The 27,186-nt window shown below is 42.4% G+C and overlaps 1 protein-coding gene across 1 annotated transcript in view; it reads right to left on the bottom strand.

Annotated features, from left to right (window-relative positions):
- The window catches only part of GPR39 (G protein-coupled receptor 39), a 74,361-nt gene extending 57,641 nt beyond the window's left edge, over positions 1–16,720 (bottom strand). The window contains exon 1 of the mRNA XM_059852592.1: positions 15,423–16,720. Within this exon, the coding sequence (XP_059708575.1) occupies positions 15,423–16,290 (868 nt within the window). The 5' untranslated portion in view covers positions 16,291–16,720. The remainder of the gene's footprint in view (positions 1–15,422) is intronic.
- Between the last annotated feature and the right edge of the window lie 10,466 nt (positions 16,721–27,186).

Here is a 27,186-nt window from a genome sequence, read left to right on the forward strand (position 1 = left end):
AGCATTTCTTGCTACTCAAATCCATCTGCCTTTGACAGCTTACTGCAGCTCATTTTCATCTAGTAACCCATGATCAACATCCTAAAAAATGCAACACATGTTGGAGCTCTGGTAATCATGAACTCTTCAAACATAAATAATTGTTCTTACAATGAAGATTCTTGCATGTGCATTTTCAGGAAAAGCTAAAACTTGCTACACAGTTGTCATGGAGCCTCTGGTTCTCAGAAGCAACTGGGCCATTTTTCCATTGTAAATAAACATTTCTTATCTAGTTTCAAAATATTTGGTACATGCGCTTAAAATGTAACTGCTCTGTTAATAAACGTTAGGGGAGATCAGCTTAAATGTCAAATTTCCTTCTCACCATTCTTTCTGGCTCCATGTAGATTTTGTACCTTTTGAGATGGAAATTACTTGTTCTTGTCTGCACAGTGCATTGACAGCAGGACCTGGTGTCAAATTGGGCTCCAAAACGCTGTTTGGTGATAAATAAACTTCAGTTACATCACTGAAGTACCCACATTTATATAACTCAGTACTGCTCCTGCTAAGCCAGGAGAGGCTGCCTGATGTTGTTCTCAGAAGCTGGTGGTTCTAAATGAGGAGCATACAGGTGCTTTGAATTTTTTTAACGTGTTATTATGGCATAATAGGTTGCTTGCAGATTTAAATTTTATTCATGAATTTTCTGCACACCTGCAAAATGAAGAAGATTTATTTTAGCTTGTCTTTTTACAACTGGTCTGAGGATGAAATGCAACTTTACCATAAAGTTCACCAGCTGCAGAATTTTTCTTCTTCTGTCCCATAATACTCCTTAGATGAGGTTCAAGTGAATCAGCAGGGAAGTTTCAGAGCAGATTCTTTTTTTGTTTTCCCCCAGCTTTTAAGTGGTCTATGTTCCTCCCTGGGTGCCTACACAGAATTTGCAAACACTAATGAGAGCTCTGTGTGTGTTCCTGTGGGAAGGTAAACCTGATACTGAAACTCTGCTCTGCTAGGTGCTCACATCAACAGTTTCATTTGTTTTGGCTAGAGGTGTCTATGATTTAGTCATTAATCCCAAAATAGAATTTTTGCACTTGAAGTGACAGTTAATCTAAAATGGTGCTACAACATTTAAAATAATAATATTGTGTTTAAGAATCTCATTGTTTATTTTCCTCCACACAAAATTTTATACACGTTTAGGGACAGCTACCAAGCATGAGGAAATAAAGTGCTCCCAGCCCAAAGAATACTCCAATTACACCTTAAATTACGTAAACCTAGTGAGTAACTTTTAACCAGGTTAAAGGTGTTTCTCTCCAACAGCCAGCTTGTTAAAGAAGGCACAACAAGGAACAAGCCTGAAAAATCTCCACACCCTCACAGCTCCTGAACACCTCCAACTGCAGCCAGAGTCAATTCACCTTTCTGCCTCTCTTTCCACACCCTGAGGACAGGTGGTTGGAGAGAAAAGAAGATGCAATTTTTGCAAGGATGGAGCTAGAGAGAGCAGCTTAACCTGCTTGGCATTACTGACAACACAGCCTCTACAGGCAAGTGGGGAATAAATTCTCATTAGCCCAACATAACAGGTAAGGCTAAAGCATACAAGTCACTTTATGATGATCTGCTGGAAAATAACTGTCAGCCAAAGCACCCTGATCCACCTGGTGTCACAATAAAGCAAAATGGCTTCACCCATGTTAAATTTTATATGAAAAACTGCTTTGTTCTGCTCGAGCTATCAATTTCTAATTTAATTATGCTGAATATTGAATTCTACTTGTGTAAACACAAATTGTCAATACATTATTTCGTGCCTAAGGATTTTAGGTCCTTTCCTGTAAGACAATGCATCACACTTTATTGAATATCTATAGCATTGACCAATTTTTTTTCTTTGCCTGTATACCAGAACTACTTATTGTAAAAAACTTCATTTAAAACTCAGATGATGACAAAGATATGTCCTCAATGTTATTTCAAGGATATGCTTAAAAAGCCCCCAAACTTTTAGTAATAAATAAGTTGCATGTTCATAGGATAGAAAGCAGAATAATTACTCAACTGCTTTGAATAAATTGTGGTACCCTAATGCTAATCAGCTTTAGTAACCTCAAAAAAAAGGAAGTGAATGTACATTCATTTATATTCATTAACTAGGCAGGTTTTCTATTTCAGGAAAGCAGAAGGGTTATCATGAGACTTTTGTTTCTATTCCTCCCATAGAACATCAGTCTTTGGATCAAAAGCATGATGTTTCACTTTAAACAGATTTTTTCATGCCTCAGAATTTTCTCCTCAAAACCACATTGAGCAAAAATGATCAGAACCATCAATACATTAAAATAGTAGGAAAATTAAATAAAGAAGATTTGAACCCTAGGGACACTTGGATTTCTCAGTGCTGCTTCAAGGGATAAAGAATTTGAAAATCGTGATGTAAAGATGGCAATTATTCCTGACCTGAAATGACTTGAAAGCAGAGTTCAGTAGAGTTCAGTGAGCAAGGTTTTTGTCACCCAAAGTCTGAAATGCTTTTAGCCCCGCTGAATTCAGTGTGGTGCTCTCCAGTGAACCCTGCCAAGTGTGGTGTTTGCCCCACTCTCTTGCTGGACAAGTCTTTTCCCAAAACGTGCCTGGTTCTGCTTAAAGGCTGAACCAAACAAGCCAAAACCCCTCCCTGCTGCTCAGTGAGTGCCCTGAGGCATGGCAAGAGAACTGGTGAGAGTGGCTACTCCTAATCAGTCAGATATTGTAAATATGTAATATATAATGTAAATCTGTAAATATGTTTATATACACACATAAGGGGTATCTGAAGACACAGACTATTTCAGCACTCCCTGGTGCCAAAAAAGTCACATTTAGTGGCCACATGAACCCTGAGGCATGCCAAGGTCAAATACCACAACATGTATGCACTTAAGGGAGGGTTTGCTAATCAGTGCCAATCAGAGAGTAAAATATTCCTTCAATGCAAGAAGGAAAACTCAGGTCATCTTGGCTTCTCTTGAGCCATTCAGTACAGCTGACCAACTGCTTTCTTCTGCAGGACAGGCTAGTGGGCAGCAGAGGCAAGGAGCACACCATAAATTCACTTTCAGAGTGAGAAAAAACCCTTCCCAATGACTGCTTTTTGTTCTAAGGAAAAGGAAATGAGAAAATGAAGCATCAGGAGACATCACAGAAAAATACACATTTTCCTCTTGTCTTTGTGGTTCTTAATTTGGGGGGTGGAGGGGTGCTTTGTTTTGCTTGGTTCGTTTGGTTTCATTTGGTTTGGGTTTTGGGGTTTTTTTTGTCATTTTTAAGGCAGCAGTTCTGCATTAGAATGTAGCAGAGCATCCTGCTATGGATGAAGCACAGTGGCCAAGGGGTCAGGCTATCCGTTTCAAGCAATATAAGACAATTCAAGTGAAAAGTGATGTATCTGAAAGACAGAAAATAAAATGCAGAGCTTTATTACCAAGAAGGTGAACCAGAAAATAGCATCCAAAGAAATACAGGCAATTCAGTAGTAAGGAGAGAGGGAAATTCACCTAAGCACTGCCATGGACAGGAGTCCCAGCAGGGGCTCAGGCTACATAATAAGGACTATTCCCTAAGACTACCTGGACCAACATCCAATACCTTTAATTTCCACTGGTGCCTATTCAATTGAATTAATGCAGTGGAGCTGTCTGGTACCCCAAGAGGCCCCTGGCACAAGTGGCAGTTCCAAGAGCAGAGCATTCCTGTCTGGGTTCCATTCCCAGGCAGAAACATCAGTGTCTCATGGAAGGCTTGCAGGAGCCCTCTGTGGCTTCCTGACACTGGCCATGCAAGGTGGGCAGGCTGCCTTCCTCCTGACATCTTAACAAATTCAGGAGCAATTCTTCACCTTGATTGTTAAAGACTAAAACCAAAACCACCGTAATCAATTACAGCATTCAAGGCCCAGGAGGAAATTTAAAAACGAGCTCTCAAGGTCAGGGATTCAGTGGAAATAGATCCTTGCTGACAAGAGGCAGAGCTTCCCTGAGCTGGTGGCTACATCTGCAGGACAACTGCACCACGTGCATTTTCAGCATGTCAGAGAAGCAAACAGGAGCACATGAAGCTGATGGGCAGCACACAGAAGGGTTAACCCTCAATTCCATGACAGAACTTAACCCAAATAAGGTCTATGACATCAAGTCTGAAGGGAGAAGAAATCAATTCTGGTTCCCACGTGTAGGATTTCACCTCTTGATTAGAGAAAGAAATGAATCTTTAAAGCATACTTACAGGAAAGGTATTTTCCATTTGCATGAAAGATGGGGATGGCTGCATCCCAAGTTAATGAAATCAAGTCTTCTGTGCCTGTTTGAGGATTTCATCTATTTGAATTATGCAAATATCAAATATAGCTTCATTGTATAAAACTTCAAAATGAGAATGCTATCCATAATATCCACAGGGGCCAAAATTATATCCCCACTTCCCAAACTTAACATTGTTTCACTGAAGGCCAGAAAGAGGTTGTGAATTTGTCCTACAGCATTGTGTTCCAGCTATGACAGTCAATTTAGAGGACGTTCCTGCCTGTCTGCAAATAGGCATTAAGTCATTTCAAATTTCACCTCCATTTGATAAGGTTAAAGCAATTCTCTCGTGGAGATAGGGGCTCAGAGGCAGGGTTTGAGTGGTAGTCATCAGGCACAGGGGGGCTGACAGCCACGTGGGCTTGGAGGAGGGCACCAGGGCAGCCCGGCAGAGTGCAGCTGGGCATTAAGAGAAGGAGCAGCATTGGGATATCTAACCCCTGATTCAGAGACCAGAACACACAGGAAATGGTTCCTTCACCTTCAGGCAGAGATCTGGAACTTGTGTGGTCTCAGGCTACCTTTCCCAAAGTTTCCTTTTGGCAAAAAGTATTTGAAAGGTATCTGAAATGTTCAGCTTTTTTAGGCTTGCTGGACCTTGCAAGTTCAGCAGTCTCCCAAAGGAGGATACAGAGTCACACAGGCCACACCAAGAAGCACTGAACATGACTTTTCCATTGCAACCTTTTCCTTCCAAACCAGCAGAGTCCTTGGCTTTATGGCCAGAAATGTGTCCCCACTCCCAGCACAGGCAGACTTGCAGAAATGATCACATTCTGTACCCCTGAAACTGAATGAGTTCAGTCTCAGTCTCTGCTTGGAAAGCTGTCCCTGGCCATGTCCTTCTCATGATTAGAAATTTTCTCATTTCTGTCTGTACTCATTCATGGCCCCTATAGACCTATTAGTTCTTGTGCCAATGCTCTCATTTAGATCAATGCAGAGAACATGGCAGTATTTTGTAATATCAGAGTGTTTGCACTGTAGGACAATGTTTCCTAAATTGTCAATATGTTCTTAGTAATAGAAAAGAATGCATTCAGATGTTGGCTTGGACCAGGAGACAAATAGAAAGGGGACATTTAAATTCCAAGTTGCTATCAAAAAGCTTTTTAGAATTCAGTAGATGTCTATATGAGCAGGAGGCAGGAAAAGGGAAGGGAATCCAGCCAATGGAAAGCTTCAGTCTCCAGACATTAACTTTAAACAATGAGTTCCCAAGGCTGCCTCCAAGTACACCAGGTGGGGAAAAGTTTCCAAGAAAGGGCACAAGGGAAGCACTGAAGGCAAGAAGAGGAATACAGTCACAAACCTCCACAGGCACAGACACTACTCAGCTGAGGGGGGATGGCTCTTTGTGCCCACCAGACCAGCAGTTTCAGAACTTTCTCATTTTGCACTTCTATTGCTGGGGTTTTTTTTTGTTTGTTTGTTTGTTCTTTTTGTAGCCAATCTATAGTCAGCATGGGTTTAAAGCTCTTTAAATGTAGACTTAATCAAGAGTACACCAACTTTCAGACTCCAGTCCCTAAGCTGAAGAGGAAGGTGTGCAGGCTGGATAGAATATTCTTGCTCTGCAGCTGTAGGCAATTGCAAACTGCTTGACATAACCTGACTGAAACAGGCTGGGCTCCTTGGGCAGTGTCTGAACATGCTTAACATGCCAGGCTTAACCCTCTGCACAGTGAGATCAGGCTGATTGTGCCCAGAGTCACTCTGCATACAGCTGTTTCTCAATCCCTTTTGCAAGGCTTTCAAATCAGGGTAAAAACCAGATCTTCCTCTTTCCTGCCCCACTGTACGTACAGATAACTCAAAGCCAGCTGAATTCTTCTGTTTGCTACATTAAACAATGCAACCTCCTTTCAGCTTCTGTGAAAGATCTGTCTCCCCGCTCTCCAGCCACCTTGGTAGCCTTTCTTTCCTCCAACCTCAATATGGGTAGTTACACATGGCATTTTTTCAAAAGTTCAAGTTTAAAAATAAATCTATTCTAAACCATTAAACTTCAGTAGCTAAGTTACTCTTCTAGAATCGTCATCCAAGATTTCAAAAGTTTGTGTATGTCTGAAAATGCCAATACATGCTTTCACACACTTTGGCAGAAGCTGATGCCATCATTACTAGCACTAAGGCTTAAGCATTTTCTCTTTCAAGACAAATCCCTTAACAATCCCTTAAACACCATCTTATGAATGCCTGTAACACAAACCATTTCACCCACTTTAGACAAGCATTTCTTTCAAGCAATCAGAAAGGTCTGTTGAGTAAACCTATGACAGAGAGTCAGAAGGCTTTTAGCAATTTCACTGTCTGAAGGACAAGGGCAAGCACCAGCGTGCTTGCTTTTGACTTCTGTTTGACCTTCATCACACAAGGCTGGTTCTTATCTCCTGGTTAAAACCTGACATGTTAGATAGAAGTTGTGTTCACAAGAAAGACTGTTTGAATATCTGTGTACTCTGCTGCTGACGTACTGCAAACCTTAGCTACCTTGAAAGTTTTATTCTGATTTTTGGTTCAGTCTTAGCAGATTCAAGAACTCTCTTCTATAGATGTCTTTAAGCATTACTAAGAGATTCAGCTGGTGAGGACCTTCATTCTCAGTGTCTTTATGGGACAAATGTCAGCTTCATTTTCAAACTCAGGGAGCTCAAAAGTTGTCTTTACTGGAGAGAAAGACAATGTGAGGCACAGGAATTATAACATCTGCAAGTACTGGAGCTTATCAAACAAAACACATTTTGGTGTACACACGACAGAGGTAAGTAACACATCCAGAAATTAACACCTTTTTTTTCTTGAAAAGTTTACATCTTAGGAGCAGAAGGATGCCACGAAAAATAAGCAGAATTTGAAGGAGAGCATTTCAATCCCTTTTTCTTCTCTTGTCTACTCAAAATTTTTGTTCTACCGTCTTAAAAAGCTCATGTTCCCATTCCTGGCTGAAGGCAGACAGATTACATGCCTGTTTTGCATATACAGAACGTTCCATATTGAAAGCAGACATACCAGGACAGACCTAGGACTACCCATTAATTTCTCTCTATGAAGATCCCACAGAGAGATCTGCAGGAGAAGGAACCAGGGATTTTCCTGTTCTATTCACACCAAGGTCTTGGCAGCCAGCAGTATCAGGAGTTTCTAGAGTGGAGATTATATCTTGTTCTTGTCAGCACTATCCTTCAAGGTTGTGTTTAACCTCTTTTAGGATCTCATTTTTACATCTGGCCTCCACAACAGTGAGTTTTACAATTTAAATTTTGTGCCTTATGGTAAAAGGACTATAACAATTGCAGTTACAGCAGTCTAATAGAAGGCATAGGTATATACTGAACTGCAGGGGTTTGGTTATGAAGGAGCAATCAAGAAAGTCTTCTAATATTTCTTCAAATCAAAATCACCTTCAGCAGCACCATACCAGACATACCACAAAAAGTCTGGGCATGAGGTGGCTGCTCATTTAGCTGTGTAAGACAATCATTACACTGAACAAAAAGCAAGCTGGAATAATATATGGAGGAGCAAATCAAGGTGGATTTGCAGAAATACTGCATGAGCAAGGACAAAATATTTACACTACCCTCTGAATGGGGCTGAGCCCTTTTGCAAGGTTCAGAAAGAGATTGGAGCAGATGCTGCCTATTCAAACATGGGAAAAGAAAGCCATTTACACCGAGGACAAGGATGGATGGCTAAGAAATGTTATCTTCTCTAATGAACCCCTGTTGTTTTTATAGTGATGATTAAAGTTTAGTTTCCTGGTAATTGTTACACATGTGCCCCTGTTTGCAGGTGGCTGTCAAGTGCTTTCTGAGCACTCAGAGAACTCTCCCTGCATGCTTCTGTAACAACATACACCTGCTGATGGATCCCCAACTCTAACTTCATATCTGCATTTCAACTTAAATTCCTTATTCTAAAAATTGATAAGAACAAAAATGCTGGGTGCTTTTAAGAGGGAATTAATGCAACAATGAGAAGCTTATAGACAGCTTAAGAGGAAACATGGAAAAGTTAGCTCATCACAGTACCAGACCTCTTTCTTAATTTCACCTTTCCTTGAAAGTCACAAATCATAAGATTAAAAGGTTCTTGGCAGACTCATTTAATCCATAATATTCTGGCCTTGATATTTCTCATCCATGAACAGCAGAGATCAGAAGGATAACTGCTTTCTCACCTAAGCAGTATAAGCTTATGATACCCTCAAAAAAGGCTGGAAGACTGCTACAGCACATTGTGCCAAATAGAATTTGAAATCTTACCTGTTTTTCTTCAATGGTTTAGGAACTCACCTGCTACAATGAAAGGGAGAAATCTTTAAGATACTGGTCACTTCTCAGTTTCTTACAGAAATGTCTTCAATAAACCAAGAAGTTATGTAGGATAATCACAGAACCATAGAATGATTTGGGCTGGAAGGGACTGTGAAGCTCATCTTGCTTCAACCCCCTGCCATGGACAGGGACACCTTCCATCAGACCAGGCTGCTCCAAGCCCTGTCTCACCTGGCCTTGGACACTTGTCCAAGTCCCTTTGGAAGGCATCCTGTCCTTCAGCTGTGCCAACCACACCACTCAGCTTGGTGTCACCTGCAGATGTGCTGAGGGTGCACCCAGTGGGACACTCTGTGTCATTAAGATAATAAATAGCAAAATTGAAAGCTTCACTAACAAATGCACAGATATTAAAGTTCTTCCCCATTAAAATTCACAGGCTTGCAATCATTGTTAAAAGATAATGGCCCCAACATCAGATAGGAAAACAAAAGATTTAATTACAGGAACTGTGGTATAGTTTGAATATGAAACAACAGAGGATTAGATAATGCATTTAGCTTTCACAGGTGAAGATTCCAATAAATTATCTGTGAACTTCCCACAAATGACTCCTACCTAGTGAAACTGGGGAGTTGCAAGAGCAATCTACATTTGAGATGGCATCTTGCTCAGAAGAGAGAGCAAGAAAACAGAGAGAAACTGGGGCATTAATGCTTAAGGCAGTATTCTCTTGACCAAAGAATAAGGGCAGTAGAAGTCAATCCACTTCATACCTGTAGCAGCATCTGTGTTTCTCCACTTTGAGAGAAATAAATCCTCCTGTTTTCTTATCCACTCAGAAGAAAAATGACATTTCCCAAGGCTTCTACTTGTAAAAAAACATGTCTTGGGGAGTTTGCCATGATACAGAGTATTTTCCAGAAGCTGAGGTGAGGGATATTGCCTGAACTTCCTTAATTCCTTCTCTTAGCATTTACCTAGGAGTGCCAGAAGAACCAAGGGCTACTAGGTTTATTAACTACAGATTGTAAGAGAAAGAGAGAGAGATTAATAATATTAAATTTAGGGCCAACACGGGTAATGGTCCTTAATGAGGCTTAAAGACTTTGGGCAGCTGTAAGTACAGGGCAGAAGTACTTCAGGAATCTTAGCTGGGCACTTTTTCTCTGGGCAGCACAGATGCTGAAGCATAAAGAATCAAAAGCTGTAAGTCTCTACAGACCAGGTGAAATCCCAGTTTCAGACCAGCTGAAATCCCAGCTTCCTTGTAGACATCAGGTGAAAGACAGGAGCATGGCCACAACTCTAACAAAGCACCAGTAAAGGACTTATTGACCTCATGCAAAACCAGCACTCAGGTGTCCCCAGAGACCCTATCTGCCAAGGTATCATATATGGGGAATTATGTGAATTACATTAGTGGTGAATCTGCTCCTCTGACTACAGTATTTGCAGGGTGAGGTTGTTTTCAAAGCTGCAGACTTTTCATGCTGAAGCAATTTTTAAGTACTCCAATGCAAAGTGTAATCACACATTGATTTTTCCATTAAAACTACAGAAATCTTAAATACCTTGGGGGTGCTGGCCTCAATTAGTCCCAATTCTTCGATTCTATTTCTCTTGGTGCTGTTTTGCCATCCCTCAGTGTAGGAGGAAAGGAAGAGTGTCCACTTATGCTGAAAGCACAATCTTCTATTACATGAGTCCAGTTAAAAGCAGGAGTAGATAAATTGCTTTCTGTACAATAGGAAGGCAAATTATGCTGGGCTCTCCCCATAAATTCCTTTTTAAATTGCTGTGTGGGAAACCTGAACATGTCTGGATTTTGAAAGTTTCCATTGAGTCTATTTTACTGTGGTTTGTTTTTTTTTAACTGGCAGAAGTTCCCCCACTCTTCAGAGGAGATTATTTGTACACAATTGCCCTGAGAAGCCATCATCCCTCAATGCAGCCTTTCCATTGTCACCTGTTGAATAGCTGAGCTTCAGTTTTGTGCTACCAGCATTCAACAGCACTGATTGGTTTTGCCACTGACACCAGGCTAATGCTTTTGCAGAGAAGAGGAAGACAAATTTTACCCAACACCAGCAGGAAGATAATTGGCTTCTATCACTTTTCCAAGAAGCAGGACCTAGAAAAAAAAGCTTACTAGTTACAGAGGGTGGATGCCCCGTACAACAGAGTGGCCAGGCCCTGGTCTGTTGGTCTAAGTGTCCACCCATTTCAGTGCACTGAGCCTCCTACTTGTCTTGTGGAATTCAAAGCCCTGCTCAGGAAAACATATGGATGGAATCACCATACAAAACACAGAGAGATTAAAATCATATCCAGTGTACTCATCTTCAGACATGTCTGCAGCAAGGTGCCTGAAGAAAGGCAGCTCGATGGAATGATCGAAGAATTGAACCAAGAAGAGTCAATGAAGCTGAGTTTAAAGAACGTGGGCTAGAGCTGTGCTCTGGAATCTCATAAATTAGCTTATTCTTTTCATTTTTGTTCTATCCCTAACCTTTAGCTTTTTCAGTAGGGAAAAACCCAGCCAAATTCCAGCCCATGAAGAAGCATCTAATTTTCCTGTAACAGAAGTCTATTGTCAAATTACACTGTGCCTGAGTCATACCTAGATGACAACCATGCATTTTTCACAACTACTTGAAGTACTCTGAAGTAATTTGCCAAGTGCCTTACAAAATACACTTCTTCAGTGATCTTTGGAGAGGCTATTCCTACACATAATACCTTTATTCTGAGCAGAGCATTAAACTGCCAGCAGCAGTATATGGGAAGAAAATGGTGCTCCATCTGAAGTTCTAAGAGATCCTTTGAAGTTCTGAGTCAGGGTTTTATCTAGATTCAGCTAATGGCTCAGTAAAGCTGGTCATGGTGTTCACAGAGGCTTTGGTGCTGTTATAGCATAGCCTGGCATTGCTTTAACAGCCACCAAAAAAGTGGCATGGCCTTGGTCAGGTCTGACTTCCTCCTGCCTAGTTTTTCCAGCCCTTCCCTTCTACCCACTTTGGTTTTTTTTTTTGGGGTTTTTTTCCACTTAGAGACAGGGACTCTCATTCATTCCACGGCACTCACCAGTGTCAGTAAAACCTCTGGCTGCTCTTGCCCTGTAAAGCAGACCTGCCCTGAAGCTGTCTGTACCAAACCACATCACAGGAAACTGCCACTGCCTTCAGGTTGACACTCAGTGTATTTGAGACACTTAAGTGTTACACCATATTTAAAAAATTAAAAACCCCCACTACACCTCCTTTCTCACATGAAGGCACTGCTGTGGGTTATAACAAATTCCCTTGCCTGCTTATTAAAAGAGCTGCAGGATATCTGCTGTCCAGGCAAAATTCATCCTACATCAGATGGTCCCAAAGCAGAAAAGTTGCAGTTCTGTAGAGGTGAGAAAGAGAGAGCAGTGGGAATTTCCTGCCTCACATGTCCCAGGGGAGCTGATGGTGCTGGATGGTACCAACAGGATCTCCAGCTGGGCAGGTCCAGCATCAGCTCTGGCTCCTGCAGACTGCTGCAGCTACAGCAGTGCTTCAATGCACCTCCACCAACACTTCCATAGCAGCCAGGTCACTTGGATATTTCTCTTTTCTGGGTAGAACATCTCAGAAAGGACAGATGTTTCATCATGGATGGGAGACAGAAAAATGCTGCCCAGATGTCAACTGGCAAAGCACCCACCATGCCCAGCAGCCCCAGTCAGTGGATCTGTGGAAACAGAGGAGTGCTGCTCCAAAGGGCCAACTGGAAGTGTATAATACAGAGAAAGAGGATGTAGCAGCACAAATGGACCCTTATTTCAATGTCTGGACTGTGATAGGCTTGAGGCTGCTTTATGCAAAATGATCAAGGCTTTTAGCAGAAGCTCAGACTGAAGCTGCCAAGGGAAACATGACAGAAGCTTTAGAACCGACCCCTTTTTCATCTGGGATCATCAGAACTCACTTTGTTGTAGAGTCAGGCCCAGTGTGATGACAAACCACACAGCTGGTTTTGTACAAATGTGCTTCTGGACAATGACCAGGTTGGTGTAGCCATGGTCAGGGGGCAGGCACTGCTGGTGGTGCTTTCTCTCCAGCAGCTCGTGTGGAAGCTCTTCCCACACTGCTGCCCTCTTCCACTGCTAACACTTCCTGAAGAGTCTTAACTTACTTTCCTAAAGATTCTTAACTTACTTTCAGCTATGGAAGCATTTTTTTGTAATATTTACAATTATTTCATTAGTTGGAGCTCTCTTTTTTGGAATCCTTCCTTTACATTCCCTTCCTGTGTTTGCTACAATCCACTTATAACATTTATAATCATAAGATATATGCCCTCCAAACCCACCCTTTGTGAGAGCTCTCTGCTACAGTGCAGGGCCTCAGCTCAGGTGTTGGAGCAGCAAGAGGTCTCCAGAGGCATCTTGTCACCATTTAGGTGGTCACTGCCTTCAAGGCCATAGAAGAAAGACAAGATCAAGCAGCCACAAAGACTAAATTGATTCCTGTCAGGGTGGGTCAAGCATATTAAGAGGTTTTAAATACTGTTAAAAGCTTGCATTTCATGAAAGAGCCAAGTGTTTTCAGACTTATCCCAGCTACCCAGTTTCTGCCGTGGTGTCACCCCTCCTGCAAGCATCAATACCATCTATGGCAAGTAAACTTTCATTTTCGACATTTACAATTAATTTCCATGAATGTTCTCGAGTGCCACACAATAACATGACACTAAAAAAGCATTAGTTCCTCCTAGTGTCATCCTCTACTTAGCTTTCTCTCATAGTCAGATTTATGATTTTAATCTCCGTTTTATAGAACTTATCACTTTTAACAACCAGAAGAAAATGCTAAATTGTTTTTATTGCTGTTAGATGTACAAAGACACGATACTATATACTGTCATTTACATTTCACATTAAAAGTGAAATATGCCGTGAATGTGCAAGTATTGGTTTTAATTTGACCCATCTGTTAAATGAAAAACAAAGACGACTTCTAAATCACAATATTTAAATTCAGCAATTTGTAAACAATTTATATGTTCATTTCTTCTGGGTTGAAACTGCCCTAAAGCATCACTGTTATGAAATCTCCAAATTAAATTGCTTTACATTGTTCTCACAATGCAAGCCAGAGTTTCTTCCTCCTCAGTTTATTAATTTATTCCCCAAGCCAAGTAAATTAGCAAGACTTGTATTAAGAGTCTTGCCACTGAAATAATTTTGGGGAATTCACACAAGTATCTCCTGCCTCCAGAAAGCTGAGAGTACAGTGGAAGTGTCAGATACACAGGGGGGCAAATTCCCTTATCATAAAGGGCAAACCAGTTGCTTTCACTTATTCAGCACTTTTGCAAGCAGCACTGCATCTCCTATTCCATGCCAGAGTACCAGGAAGAATAATCAAGAAGGGGAGGAACAGCCATGGTAATTTACCTTCCCCTCTCAGCCCAGCCAGGATTTGGATCTTAGGTTTGGCTTTAATGCAGCTGTGGCAATGTACAAGGGGAGAGAGAGCCACACTTATCTAAGGATCCCCCAGGCAGCACTTCAAGAGCAGATCTCTTTTTCTGTTTTGTGCCACAGGTGTGTTTAGCTCCACTGCTGAGCCTGAACCCCAGAAATCCACACTGTCACTGGAGTGAGGATCACAGAGCCCTTTTAATAAACCACAGATGGGGCCTCTCCACACCTTGTGAGAGGAGATGATTTCTTCATTTCATGGCCTGACACAGACCGTGGCAAAAGTAGGACTAGATGAGGAAGCAGAGGATCCTCAGGGGAAAAAAATATTAAAAAGGAGGAAAAAAGTAATAAAAAAATCTAATTACCTAAAGTTGTAGAAGTGGACAGATGCATGAATTTCAAGTCACTCTCTGCCATATCAGTCAGAGCACCAAAAAGCAACACAGAAATACTTGGTGTACTGTGCATTTCTATTCTAGATGGTTCATTTATTACATCCAGCACCATAATAAGGGACCCTACAAAACAGGAATTAACAGCACTGCAGCCAGGACATGATTAAGGGTGCCTATATGACTATCAGCAAACGTGGAGACTGCATGGATCACTGCCCAGAAAGATTCCAAGGTGGTGGAATGACAGCTCAATTCATTTTTTGTCTGATGAATGTGGCGAGAGAGATCAGGATCAAACATAATTTCAGGGTTACAGGCCTTCAAATAAAACCAGAGGGAAAAAAATTTCAAAGGGGGCAACTGCAATTTGTGAGACCAAATCAGCTCTCCAGTCCAGGTTCATTAATGCTCACATGCAACACAGCCACAACTGCTGAGGCTGAGAACTCTCCAAGGAGCATCCTGAATTAACAGGGAAATGCCTTCAGAGAGAGACAAGCTCGAGATCTTGCAAGACAGTCTTCCCTCCCATCAGCAGCCTCACTAAATACACTCATATGTGTAATTTAGTGGGAAAACTTCCAAGTAGAGCTACTTTATATCCAGGCAACTGTTGCTTATTGCTACCCCAAAGGTCAAGCTGCAACAGCCTGTCACCTGTATTGCTGCATGTAGGCATGTAATAAAAACCAACAGAAACAGCAGAAAAAGATTTGTCCTTCTTTTCCCCTCCCACCTGTTCTAATGACAAAAAGAACCAAAACCACAGAGAAACATCAGGCTTCTTGAAATCTTGTAAAATCGCAACCAGAAGTATTATCCCTCATTTTGTATCACTTTCAAACCCTTTGGGAGAGCTTGGTGAGATAAAAGCAGAGGTTTCTGGGCTTTCTTCCCAAGTGGAAAGGGGGTAGGGAGGGAGGGGAGGCAGATAAGACATGGCTCTTACCCAGGAATAAAGTGATCTGTCTCCTGGAGCTCTTGCCCTCCGAACTTTCACTTTTCCTCAGGTACTGCTCCTGGTGCTTTTGTCCACCCTTCACTGCCACAGCTCCCTTCTTGTGGATCATCAGGGCTTTCATCATGCTGTGGCACATGAAGGTGACAGAGCCCAGCACCACGATGTACACAGCAAAGGCGCTGAAGATGCTGGCTTGAAACAGAGACCACCTGGAGGAGAGGCAGGTGCAGATGGTCATGTTGTGCTTCAGCTCAGGGATGTAGTGCCTGGGAGTAGGCTTGACACAGGAGCTGGTTCTCTGGTAGCCCTCGATGACCTCCAGGGGATATTCTGTGCCCATGGCAAAGAGCAGGGGCAGAGCCACAATGAGAGATGTGCCCCAGACAAAGGCAATGAGCAGCTTCACCGTGCGGGGCCCGGACACGGCCTTGAACCTGAAGGGGTGGCAGATGGCCACGTACCTCTCAAAGCTGAGCGTGGCCACGTGCAGCACCGTGGCATAGCTGCAGGCCTCGAAGAGGAAGTAGTAGAGCTTGCAGGCAATGTTGCCATTGGGGGTGGAAAAGGGGCTCCAGATGGCACTGAAGAATTCCACGGGCATGCCCAGCAGGATGACCAGCAGGTCAGAGCAGGCCAGGCTCACCATGTGGTCAGTGACCTCCTTCTGCAGGTAGCCTTTCCTCTGCAGGATCCTGGTGACTTTGATGGTGATGCTGTTGCCCAAGAGGCCCGCGACAAAGATGCAGATGTAGATCAAGGCCAAGGTGATCTTGACCCACAGAGCCACCTCAAACTCCGGGACGTGGCTGTGGTCGATGAGAGGAGAACAGTCTGAAGCGGGCGTCTCTCCTGCCATGAGCAGTCCCAGGGTGGAGGAGGTGCTCTCCTGCCCTCTCCAAGTCTCGAGTTCACAGCAAACAGATCCTTCCTCACTTTGCCCCTCTCCCAGAGCCAGACATGTCCGAGCAGTCAGGTATAACGAGTGTGTCTCAACCAGCCACACCTGTGGGGTTTGTTGGTTTGCGAGCAACAGCCTCTGAGTCAGAAGTTAAACAGGAAAGTGTTTCAGCTCTTACCTTTCTTCATGGCAAACCCCTCTTGCTCTTTTTGGATTTTCCTCCTCCTTTCTCCACAGGGTGAAGCCTCTGTTCTCCAGCCCTTCACAGTGTGAACCGCTCTGCTTTCCACATTTGTCTGTTCCCCAGCAAGCAAAGCAGCTTTTGGTCCTGGCCCCAGCAGGAGGAAGTCAGAGTCTCTGTGGTTATGCTAGTCTGTTAACCATTAACCAAAATCTTGGCCATCCTTAGTCACTGGCAGCACAGCAGGTTTCGAGAGAGGGAAAAAATAAAAAAAAAGCAAAAGCAAGCCCCTCATATTGAAAGTCACTTCCTGTCACAGGAGGAGGTGTTTCTCCTAAAGCTGTGGTTTGGTTGTCAGGCTGAGTGTGTGAATGGTGCTGAAGAGAAAGTGTCTCCTTGTGAGTTTAACATTCCCTGGGCTTCAGAATTCACTGCTGTGTGTGTTACTGCCCACAGGCTTCACTACTGCCCACGGGCTTCACTACTTCTCATTTCCTTTAACAAAGACCTCGCATCTGCAGTGCTGGTTATGGAGCCTGTGCAGCCACAGACTGATTTACATCAACAGGAGGTTCTGGTTTTCAGCTGCTAATGAACTGGTAGCTTCTTAAAATAACTGCTTCGACAGACTCTAAAGAGGCTTCTTGGAAGTTATAAAATGAGATCTAGATTTAGACATGTGGATTCTTTCCCTTCAAATTTCCATCTTCTCATGTAAGATAACAGAAATAACCAAGTCAGTAATCCCAGTCATGCCAATACTTTCAAATAATCTGGAGTAGCAGGGATGCAAATATTCTTCCCCCTCCTGTGTCTCACCTCGGGGGAAAGAATTTGATGCAGTCTTTAGTTTTAGTTTCAAACCATAGCACTGAAGGCTCCCAAGGTAACCCCTGGAAACATTTAATTAAAGGGGGTGTATATAGATTAGGAAACATTTAAATTACAATGCAAAATGACAGGAGAGCTTTTGCAGCTGTAATAGAGAGAGGCTCAGTACAGTGATCTGCTTCAGTGCCAAATCTAAGAGCAGTGGGCTCACAAAGTGATTTTTATTAACTAGACAAACTCGTGTGACACTTGCAGCTCATGATAAAAGAGAAACATTAGGAAATTGTTATTTAACAGTCTCCTCACATTCAGTGGTTATCACTGTACCTCAGCAGCCCAAGTACACAATGAACAAAAAGATGCCCCAAACAGGATAATCAGCACCTGTTTCTGTGCATTATTTATGCACTTCTGTTTCCAAAAAATCACCTCAAACCTGGCAGAACTTCAAGCTGTGTAGTCCCAGTCATCTTTCCTTACGTTTGATAATTCACATTTGTTCTGCTCAGACAAGCTTTCTATTATTACCCCATTTCTTTCACTTAATTTTACTTTATAAAAGTGTGAACAAAGATTACATATGCATGACTGAATTGTGGAAATGAAGCTAATTAAAATTTGCTGCTTACCATCAAAAGGGAAAAGGGAGAGAGAGAGAGCAAAAGAGAAGGCCCAATAGGATTAGATCTCCCCCTTTTTTTCCACACCAATTATAAAATGCAGAACACAATTTTACGTTTTCAATATTATCTTTAGAACGTACACAAAGTTTATTAAGTTTCTAATAAAGAGCTGGTGCCACAAAGGGGATAGGAAGGAAAGAGACAATTGTGGATAATCATAGATGGAGACCATTAAAAATAAAAAAATCCTCCGTGGGTTACTGGACTTGATAAACCAGGAGTAAGTATTCCAGAGTAAAATGCCTATTGTGGGTGATTACAGAAAGATATATCTTCCTGGAGAGAGACATTTCTCCACAGCTAAATATGCTTAATGCCTCTTTGTGGCATAGAGGTTGAAAGCTCACAGTCTTTAGCCTGGTGGATGTGATACCAGTTTATAAATTTAGGATTTTTGTAATGGTCCCACTTCAGGCATTTCATTAAGTTTTCCTTGATATTTTGTAGCAGTGAATACCTTGAGTTGATTTCTGCGTTGTTGCCTTTCCTATAGCAGTTTTGAAGGTAAATGTGGAGTTGTACCTGGGAGAACACTCCAGGGAGTCCCTCCTGACCCCATTTGTTGCAATTGCACACCGTGACTTCAGCTGCTGAGGAGGAGAAGACAAGAGCATTAAGGACAGAACCCACTGTATTTCCCTTCCAAATCAGCACCCGTGGATGCTGCACACTGCCACTCCCTTGTCAGCCCCTTGGTGAGAGAGCTGAGCCTCCTGGGGATGCAGATCCCATGGGCTCAGGGTGCAGCTGGCTCTGTGTGCCACTCACTCAGCCACTCCACGCTCTCACAAATGTTTGTAGTGATGCAGTTGTTGGTAAGAGATCACTGAGAATGAGCACAGAGAATCACTGAGATGGAGCACAGGTTGTTGTTGTTGTTATAGAGCAAAAAGTGATTTTTCACCTTCAGAGACAACAAAGCTGCTGATGGCCAGCCCCAGTTTGTTGTCCAACAGAGAGTACAAGGTTTCCCAGAGGGCTGTTTTGCTTTCTTGCCTGGTCCTTGGATGCCACCATGGTGAGAAGCCTTTTGGGGCAGAAGAAAGCAGAGCTTTACCATCCATCCACTGAGTGAAGCTCCCTTGTGCACCTTGCAAAGCTCACCCACCACCTTGTGCCTGTGGACCAGGCATCCCAAACTCCTGAAGAAGTAAAAACTGTCAGGTAGCAAAAAATCGTGCCTGGAATGAATGTTGGAAAAACAAGCCCGTTGGACAGATGCTGTTGCATTTGGGTAAGCAGGTTGCAGATTAACCCTTTCCAGCCTGCAGGGCCAGGCTGCTCCTGCCTGCCCAGAGCCTTTCCCTCCCTTGCTGTGCCAGGCTGGTGCAGCATCACCCCGTGGTTCCTGCTCAAGTACCACACAGCACAGTGCCAGCCTGCTCTGACTGGCACACAGGCACTGCCACACTCCCGTTATCTCTGCAGAGTTATTTCTCGATAGCTGCGTTGTGAATATGCAAATCCACCTTAATTGGCTACGCTAATCACACTGCTCCGACTGGTTTCTGTTCTCGAACTGTTCAAGCTACTTGACAGGAACAAAGGAAATATCTCGGTTTCTTGCTTCCCTTAGCTTAAAAACTCTAAAACCTAAATGAAAAAGGAGAGCTATCTCAAAAGCAAAGAAAATGAGGCTGTGAAAAGGATTAACTTTTTTTCAGATAAAAACACATTGACTGTTTTTTTCTTGCCAGCCTTTACCATTTCCCATCTCAGAGAACCTCTTGTCCCCAGAATAGCTGTGATACCTTTGTCTTGCCAGTATTTGTTTAGAGAAAGTGAATCCTGGGCTTGTTCGATTCCCTTTGAAACACAAAGTAAACAAAATGAGATTGCTGTTCTGCAGTGACAGCTACTCTGATCTGCACAGGCAGAGGGGAAAGTGCTGCTGGAATGAAAGGAAGAAGCAGCACAGACAAAAGTGAAATGTCCGAGTGATTTTAAATGTTTTAAGAAATCGATTTGCTTAAGAGAGCCCATGTTGGCTTTGTAAATTATTTTTCATTAGAAATTTAAATAATTAAAGACAGCTCTCAAATAACTTGTGGCTTCTTTCTGCTTTCTGGAATCTAAGCAGCCTCTTTACCCTTAAGATCCCTTTCTATTCTGCTGGTGAGTTATTCTTGAATCATACTTTTCTCCTTTGGAAGATTATTGTGATAGTTAATAATATAAATAAACACAAGCCTTTTGTGAAGTTTATTTCTTATTAATTTCCCTAGGAGTTTGGGTGAAACAGTTTAATGACCCTTGTGCTCTTAACTGCTTGGCTCCTTCTCTTCTGGCAGCATGAGAGACTGGGTTATGTGAGCTGGGCAGTGGATCTTCCATGTAACCTGGACATCCATAATGAATTCTAATGGAATTAGAATACCTCCACAAAGGTGGCACGTGGAAAGCTGGCATGTTTTATTCAGCCCTGTGCAGTGCTACCTGCTGTAATGCCATCCTCTTGGAGCAGTGTATTGTGAGTGTTTGCTTATTTGGAGGGTGGAGGCAGGATTTCAAGAGTGCTTCCAGGATACACAGTGAAAAAGATCTCTGCTCCAAATCATTCCATCTAAATAAATAGATGAAAGCACTTCTCTGCTTGCAGTGGGTTTTACAAATTGGCAAGCAACATGAGGAGAAAGTGGGCACAGTGAGAATAAATGATTTCTCCAAGATACAGAAAAGCTGTGCAACACCTGAGCCTCCTCACCAGTACACTGGATTCCTGCTAACTTCCTCACATGACCTGCAGCACCCAGACTTCTGAGCAAGAAATGTACTTCCACAGGACTTCACCGGCTGCTCTGGTGCTTTTAACTGATGTTAATTCATGGTAATTAAAGCACGAGTGCAGCACCAAAACACATAACACAGTCATATCTGGAACTGTTGAACAATGCACCACCTGCTGTCTGTTCTCCCTGGTAAATTAAAGACATTAAAGCTGTTAAAGCCTTCACTCAATTGCAATGCTGTCTGAAGTAAACCAAATGCACCAGGAGCTCTGTGCTTTGCTGTGATTAGGTGGAAGAGACTTTGCCTGGCAAGGAAGTGAAAGGGTTAATGTTCCACTCTTGGAGTAAGGGAAGAGATGCCCTTCTCTGTCCCTTAACACTGCAGGAGGTGTTAGCAGGCCAAGGAGAGGCCACCAGTCCTGGCCCCAGGTGGAGAGCAGCTGATTAGACAGGCTGGAAAATGCAGGTAAATCTGAAATGAGATGGCCTGGATGGAAATGAGATGGGCATGAGGCACCAAAGGAAATGAGTTTATTTATATCCCAGGCCTGACAAAGGAGCTGTACGACCAAAACGAACACATACACTAAGCCCAGGTCCCAATAATCACAAGTCAACTGTATTGAACTCATATCCTGAAATATCTGTCAGACTTCCCTCTGTCTGAAGCACAGTGGCACCAAAGCACAACATTTGGTTCAGCAAATCTCAGTCTTGGGGCACAGCCCCCAGCACACTGAATCAAATCCCATTCTTCTCTGTGTAACTTCTAAACTGCCACCTTGTCCAGACAGATGTTAATGGCTGCAAAATACAATTCAAGCTTCTATTTGAGAGCATACTCAGTTCCTTATGCCATATTTTAAATGAAACTCTTCTGTGCAGTGTACTTTTCCAGCTCAACTTCTGACAGAGGTTCACACTTTTGGATGCTGCTATGCTATTGCCCTAGAAAAAAAACTTGAGATTTCTTTCTCTGAATGAAGCTCATTGCTGAAAGTGACAAGACAGAGAGAATTTCTGCAAAACTGCATCTCACATCCTGAATTTTCCATAATTTTTTCAAAAATCTGCAAGGTCGATAATCTATGGAAATGGTTGTCACATGCAGGTACCAAAGCACTGCAGTTCAGAGCTCATGCTTTTTTTTTCTCTCCCAAACCAACAGAGAATCTTCTTAAAAAATGTTGATGGTTTAATCCCAGCCTCCTGAAAAAAAAAACCTCTTTATAGAAATACTAAGCCTTATCATTGGAAAAAAAAAAAGCAAAAATTATCTCCTTGCTTGCTTCTTGTGCTTGCCCTGCTGTCAGGACTTGCACTCACGTGCCCAGCTGAGCTATTACAGAATAATTTTGCCTCTTTTCAGAACTGAGCTGATGAGGTTTAGCCTGGAGTAAAGAAATGACACCTTTTTGACCCAATTCTAAGGAGTCCTAGCAGCACATCACCACAGCAAGGGCACTCCTGCCACCCTGCTCCTTCTCATTCACAGTACATATAATTCAAAATATCCAACTTCTCATTTTAAGGATCTTGTGCTTTACCATTATATGGTTCATTCCCTTGTAGAAACATCAACAAATTCCATTTTAAATAGCTTGTAAGAAAAAAAGCAGAGTGTTTCACCTGTTGCTGTGATCTGGGCTACAACAGGTAGCAAAAATCACCTCTGGATTCAGCAGGAAAATAAATATTATACAGTAATTTATGCATGTGGAAGATGCCACACTTAGGTTTCTAAGTAAAATGTGTAAATTCTGACAGAGATGAAATCTGGCAAGAATGCAGGGCTTCAGTTCTTGCTCTCAGCAAAAACATTAGGTAAATTTGGCTCCAGGATATTCTGTCACCACCAGCTCAGTGTTGACTCATGGAGGATTGCATTTTTTCTTCAGTGCATTTTAGCTGTCATTGAAATGCAGAGGCAAATATTAACAGTGTAATGGGACTGTTTGGCAATTTAGCACTGTATTGATAAATGCAAGTCAAGCAAGGAAAACATAAAACAAACAAACGTGCAAGGGAGTTGATCTAAATTTAGAGCACACACTTTACCTCAGAGTTAAGGTTTGTATTTCTTGCAGTGCTTATTTCTGATGGCCCTGCACAGTGTGTGTGTGTGGCTCAGCATTTGCTTTAGGCATGCACTTATGCTCACTTTATCTGTGTAACTTCCTTTATTCCAGAAATGCTCCTGGTAAACAATGACATGGGAAGTGGCTGCTCACTGTCCTACAGATCTAAATCTCAAAACTGAACAGAGAAAACAGAAAATGGGATCCCAAACTGTTTCTTTCACCTGGGTTTATGTGGTCCTGCATTCTCTGCAAGTGGTTGTTTAAGCACAACAGGACATACCTACGATCAATAAATTGTTATGACTTCACACACCAGGTAAGTAAAGCTCCTCTGTTTGGGAAAAATACAAAATCTTTGTCTGTAGCAAACTGAGTGCTTTTATATAAATTTCAAAACATGAATTATATCAAGTTAACGTGAAAATATTTTAGTTAAGCCTTTTTTTTCTCTTTGCTCTCTGAATCTCTAATTCTCTCCCCCTCATCCCCACCCCTGTTGACAATAGTTTCTCTCTTTGTTCTGTACCATGCTATTCCTACTAAGAAAACATATGCTTTGAACAGCTGGAAATGGCAGCCTGCTGCCACAAGGCCTGTTGTGACACCTGACACTGTCACCCCAGGACTGCCTGTTGGCACAGAAGATCTTCCTCACTGGAACCAAGACCTGATTGATGCCATCCTGAAGAAAATGTGCAAAATATTCCTGTTGCCCTGGGAGTCTCTCTTTTCACTGTTGACAGAAAGGGCTCCCAGCACAAACACAGCATGGAGACAGCATGTAAAAATCTTTGTGAATGCATCAGCTGACATATCCCACACATTCTGTGAATGTTACTTTGATTGCCCAACTGTTGGGTGACTTCTCTTTGTTATTGTAGCTCCCAGTCTTAACTTCTCTTTGATTTAAGAGCCATCAGGAAGAATCACTGCATGCAGGACCCAGCTAGCAATGCAGACTGCTCAAGAGTCATTAGTGTTACAGGACATCCATTCAGATGAATAAAGGACTCACGTCTGGGTCAAAGGAAATCACTCTTCCAGAGTGGTCTTGCCTGGTTTCCTCCTAAATAAACATTTGATAAGGAATAGAAATTATGTGGAGATACTGTCCACAGTCCACAGATAGTCTCTCCAGATGCTACCCAGGAAGAAGGCACTGGAATTTTAAAAATATAAATTTTCAACTCAGACTTGTGTGTTATCTACAGGAAGGAAAGGCTTTCTAGGGCAAAAAAAGCAACCTGGAAATGTCAAACACCAACCAAAATCCTAAAGGGATGATAAGTCAGGAAGGTCTTCTAGAAAATGTTTTATGTGTAAGTGCTTGCAAGACTGCAGTTGGTATTGGGTTTTGTCTTCAGGTCTACATAAGCAAAGTTTAAAAATGCATTTGCAAACTCTGTGTGAGAGTTGCATGGAGCTCTGCAGGTGGATGACTGACTCAGGGACTCTGCAATCCACTGCAGCTCTGAAGGCTGCACAGGACTTTCAACAGACCCCACTCCAGTTCTCAGCACTCATCTCCAAAATAAATTTTTGGTAGAGGACCTGCATCCAAGATCACCCTTAGAGAGACAGAGCTGAAGGGCACCTTCCACAGAGGGAACCTGGAGTGGGCAGGAGAGTGCAGGTTCATGAGCATCCTGCTCTCCTGCATGGGCTGTATGTACACAGCTTGACAAAGGAAAGGAAATGAGGGAGCAAACCAAGAGGCAGGTCTTCTGAGGATTGGTGAGTGCCAGAGGATAATTGTTCTCTTATTTAGATCAAACTCCACAGCCTTGCAGTGAGAAACTGCTGCCTGCTGAGGTTTCTCTCTCCTCTTTTGGCCCTGAATTGACAAAGTCTCCTACTACCAACACTGAGGTCAAGCCTGACTGCAGGGCTTGTAGGAAGCCCCAGACTGCTCTGGAGGTTATGTAGTGCTACCATAAAAATAAGTGTCAGTCTGAAATCTAAGTGCTTTACATCTTTAACTCCTCTGTGTGGGGAATTCAGTGAGAAGGAGCTGAGGAACCACTAAATGTGATCAAAACAGCCATTTTGCTCTGTTAAGTGAAAATACAAGCTCTTTTATTTGCTCCCTTTGTTACTGGCACAGATAATTTGCCTCCCACTCTGAAACATTTTGGAATAGAGTATCACACCCATTGTCTGTGCTGTGTAAAGCACCATTGTTTCATTCCCTCTGTGATTGCAGTATCACTTGGGGAGATGCTGTTTCCAAGGCATTGCAGCTCTTACCTGGAAGCTGTGAGAAATGACAGACCCAGCTTCTCCAACTGAGGGTGTCACATCCTTCCCAGGGATGTGTCCCTGAGAACTGCTCCTCTTTGCTCTGTGTGAAACAGAAGGAAGCAGCTCCCCTGAGCAGGGAGATTTCCTTCTCCCTGAGCAGGTGACTGTAAAGCCCTTCCCCCTTTTATCCAGACTGATAATTCCTGACTATTCTAGCCTTCCAAAATATTTTCAAGTAGTCCAACCCTTGGGAAACAAGTTATTACAGATTTCTACAGTATGCAAGCTCCAGCATCCAGTCATTGCTCTTTTTTTCATTCATATGCTTTATGTTACAAATTGCTTAATAATTGTTTTTGACAGGTTAAACTGGTAGTGAGTATAAAAGAAAATAATCCCAAGATAGTAAGCTGAACATTTCAGTTCTCTAACACATTACACTACTGAAAAGCCTTAAGGAGCAAACAAGATGGGAATCCCACAGACCAGGGTTAGATATAACACAGGTTAAAAATGAGCATTATTCCCTAACCTTATAGCACCCATAGGAACCCAAAACTCTTGTTCAGAATTTTAGATTTACAACATTAATAGAATAAGTGCATTAGAATGCCACGATTGTGTTACTAGTCCATGGAAACACTTTAATTCCTTTTTATCTCCTATGAGATCCTTCCCATAAGGATTTCCCTAAATTATACCTTCTGTCCTTCAGTGTTGTGGATTAATAATGCTTCGCTAATGAGGATTAAATAGCTCAAGAACTCTGTGATGTGTGCAAACAGCAACACCGTAAGGCAAGATTTGTATTCAGAACCAAGAACTTTGTTCAATTTTCAAAAACCTGGAATTATGCTGCAGAACTTCTTCAGGCAAAATTTCATTGCCTTCAATAAGAACTGTGCTTTTTCCCTCTTAGGCTCATTACACTGAAGACCAGAAGGGAACAGGCTGGTTGGGTCCCATGACAATCCCCCAGTCCCCCCACAGTGAGCACATTAGCTTCTGTTTGGCTGAGATATCTGTACCCTTCTTCACCCAGAGACCTCGAGAGATGGAGGCATCATCATTTCTCTTTGTAGTTCCTTAAAATATGAGTACAGTTTCTTATTTGCACTTGTTTGATTCCTGCCTGCAGACTCTGCCTCTTGTTGTGACACTAATTTAAGTCAAACAGCCATTAAGAAGGGACTTAGGTCTCTTCCAGTCACCCATGTACTGTCACCTGTTTGTGGTCTTCCTGATTATTTCTTCCTTATATCAAAATATCTGGCCATAGTCATGTTTGTTTGCTTTCTACCTGGAATTCAGCTTTTTACACCTCCCAGGTCAGGGTTTCCCATGAAAGGCATTAGTGCCTTTAGCCCCACCAGGGTGGGACACCTGGGAGATACCTTCCCAGTCCTATCAGATATTTCTCGGCTAACACTTCATTCTTCCTCCTCCTCCTCCTCCTCCTTTCTGCTAGAGAATCACCTTGGCAAATTGCATTGAGTGTCAGTTCATCTCCTGAAACATCTTTCAAGCTGCTGATTTCCAGGGAATTTTCCCTTCTGCAGAAGCATCCCTTACAGGTTTTCTTTTGGTTGCATTTTGTGCACGGGCTCAGATTTATTGACTAAACTGCAGAGCAAACTGGGATACCCTGCCCTCATGCTGACCACTGCCCCAGGCTTTCATCCATGTACTTGCAGCTGGATCATTGATGAAAACGTTCAGTAGTTTCAGATGCTGTTTGAACTGTCTGAAATAGATCCAGGTTTTCCTGTTTCCCAGAGGGGGTGCCCAGCTCCAGCCAATGATTAGCCCGAGCTCATCAGTCGATCTGCTGCACTTTGTTTAATGTTCTCCCAGCCAACCTCCCTGGAGCAATTTAAGAGCTCTGGAATAATTGCCAATGATATCTCATTTTTGAGATCTGCTAGCTCATTTTCAATGCATGGTTCACTGAAGCTGCAGAATGCAAAATCTTTCAACAGAATATAAGAAAAATATTATCAATATCTATACAACAGCCATTATCAAGACATTTGTAATCTCATTCAAAATCAGGCTTCCTTCATAAGCTATATTTTTCAGAAAAACTGTGCTGATTAACACTTATTTTA

The sequence above is a fragment of the Haemorhous mexicanus genome, chromosome 8, assembly GCF_027477595.1.
Source record: "Haemorhous mexicanus isolate bHaeMex1 chromosome 8, bHaeMex1.pri, whole genome shotgun sequence".
In the NCBI taxonomy this organism is placed as follows: Eukaryota; Metazoa; Chordata; class Aves; order Passeriformes; family Fringillidae; genus Haemorhous; species Haemorhous mexicanus.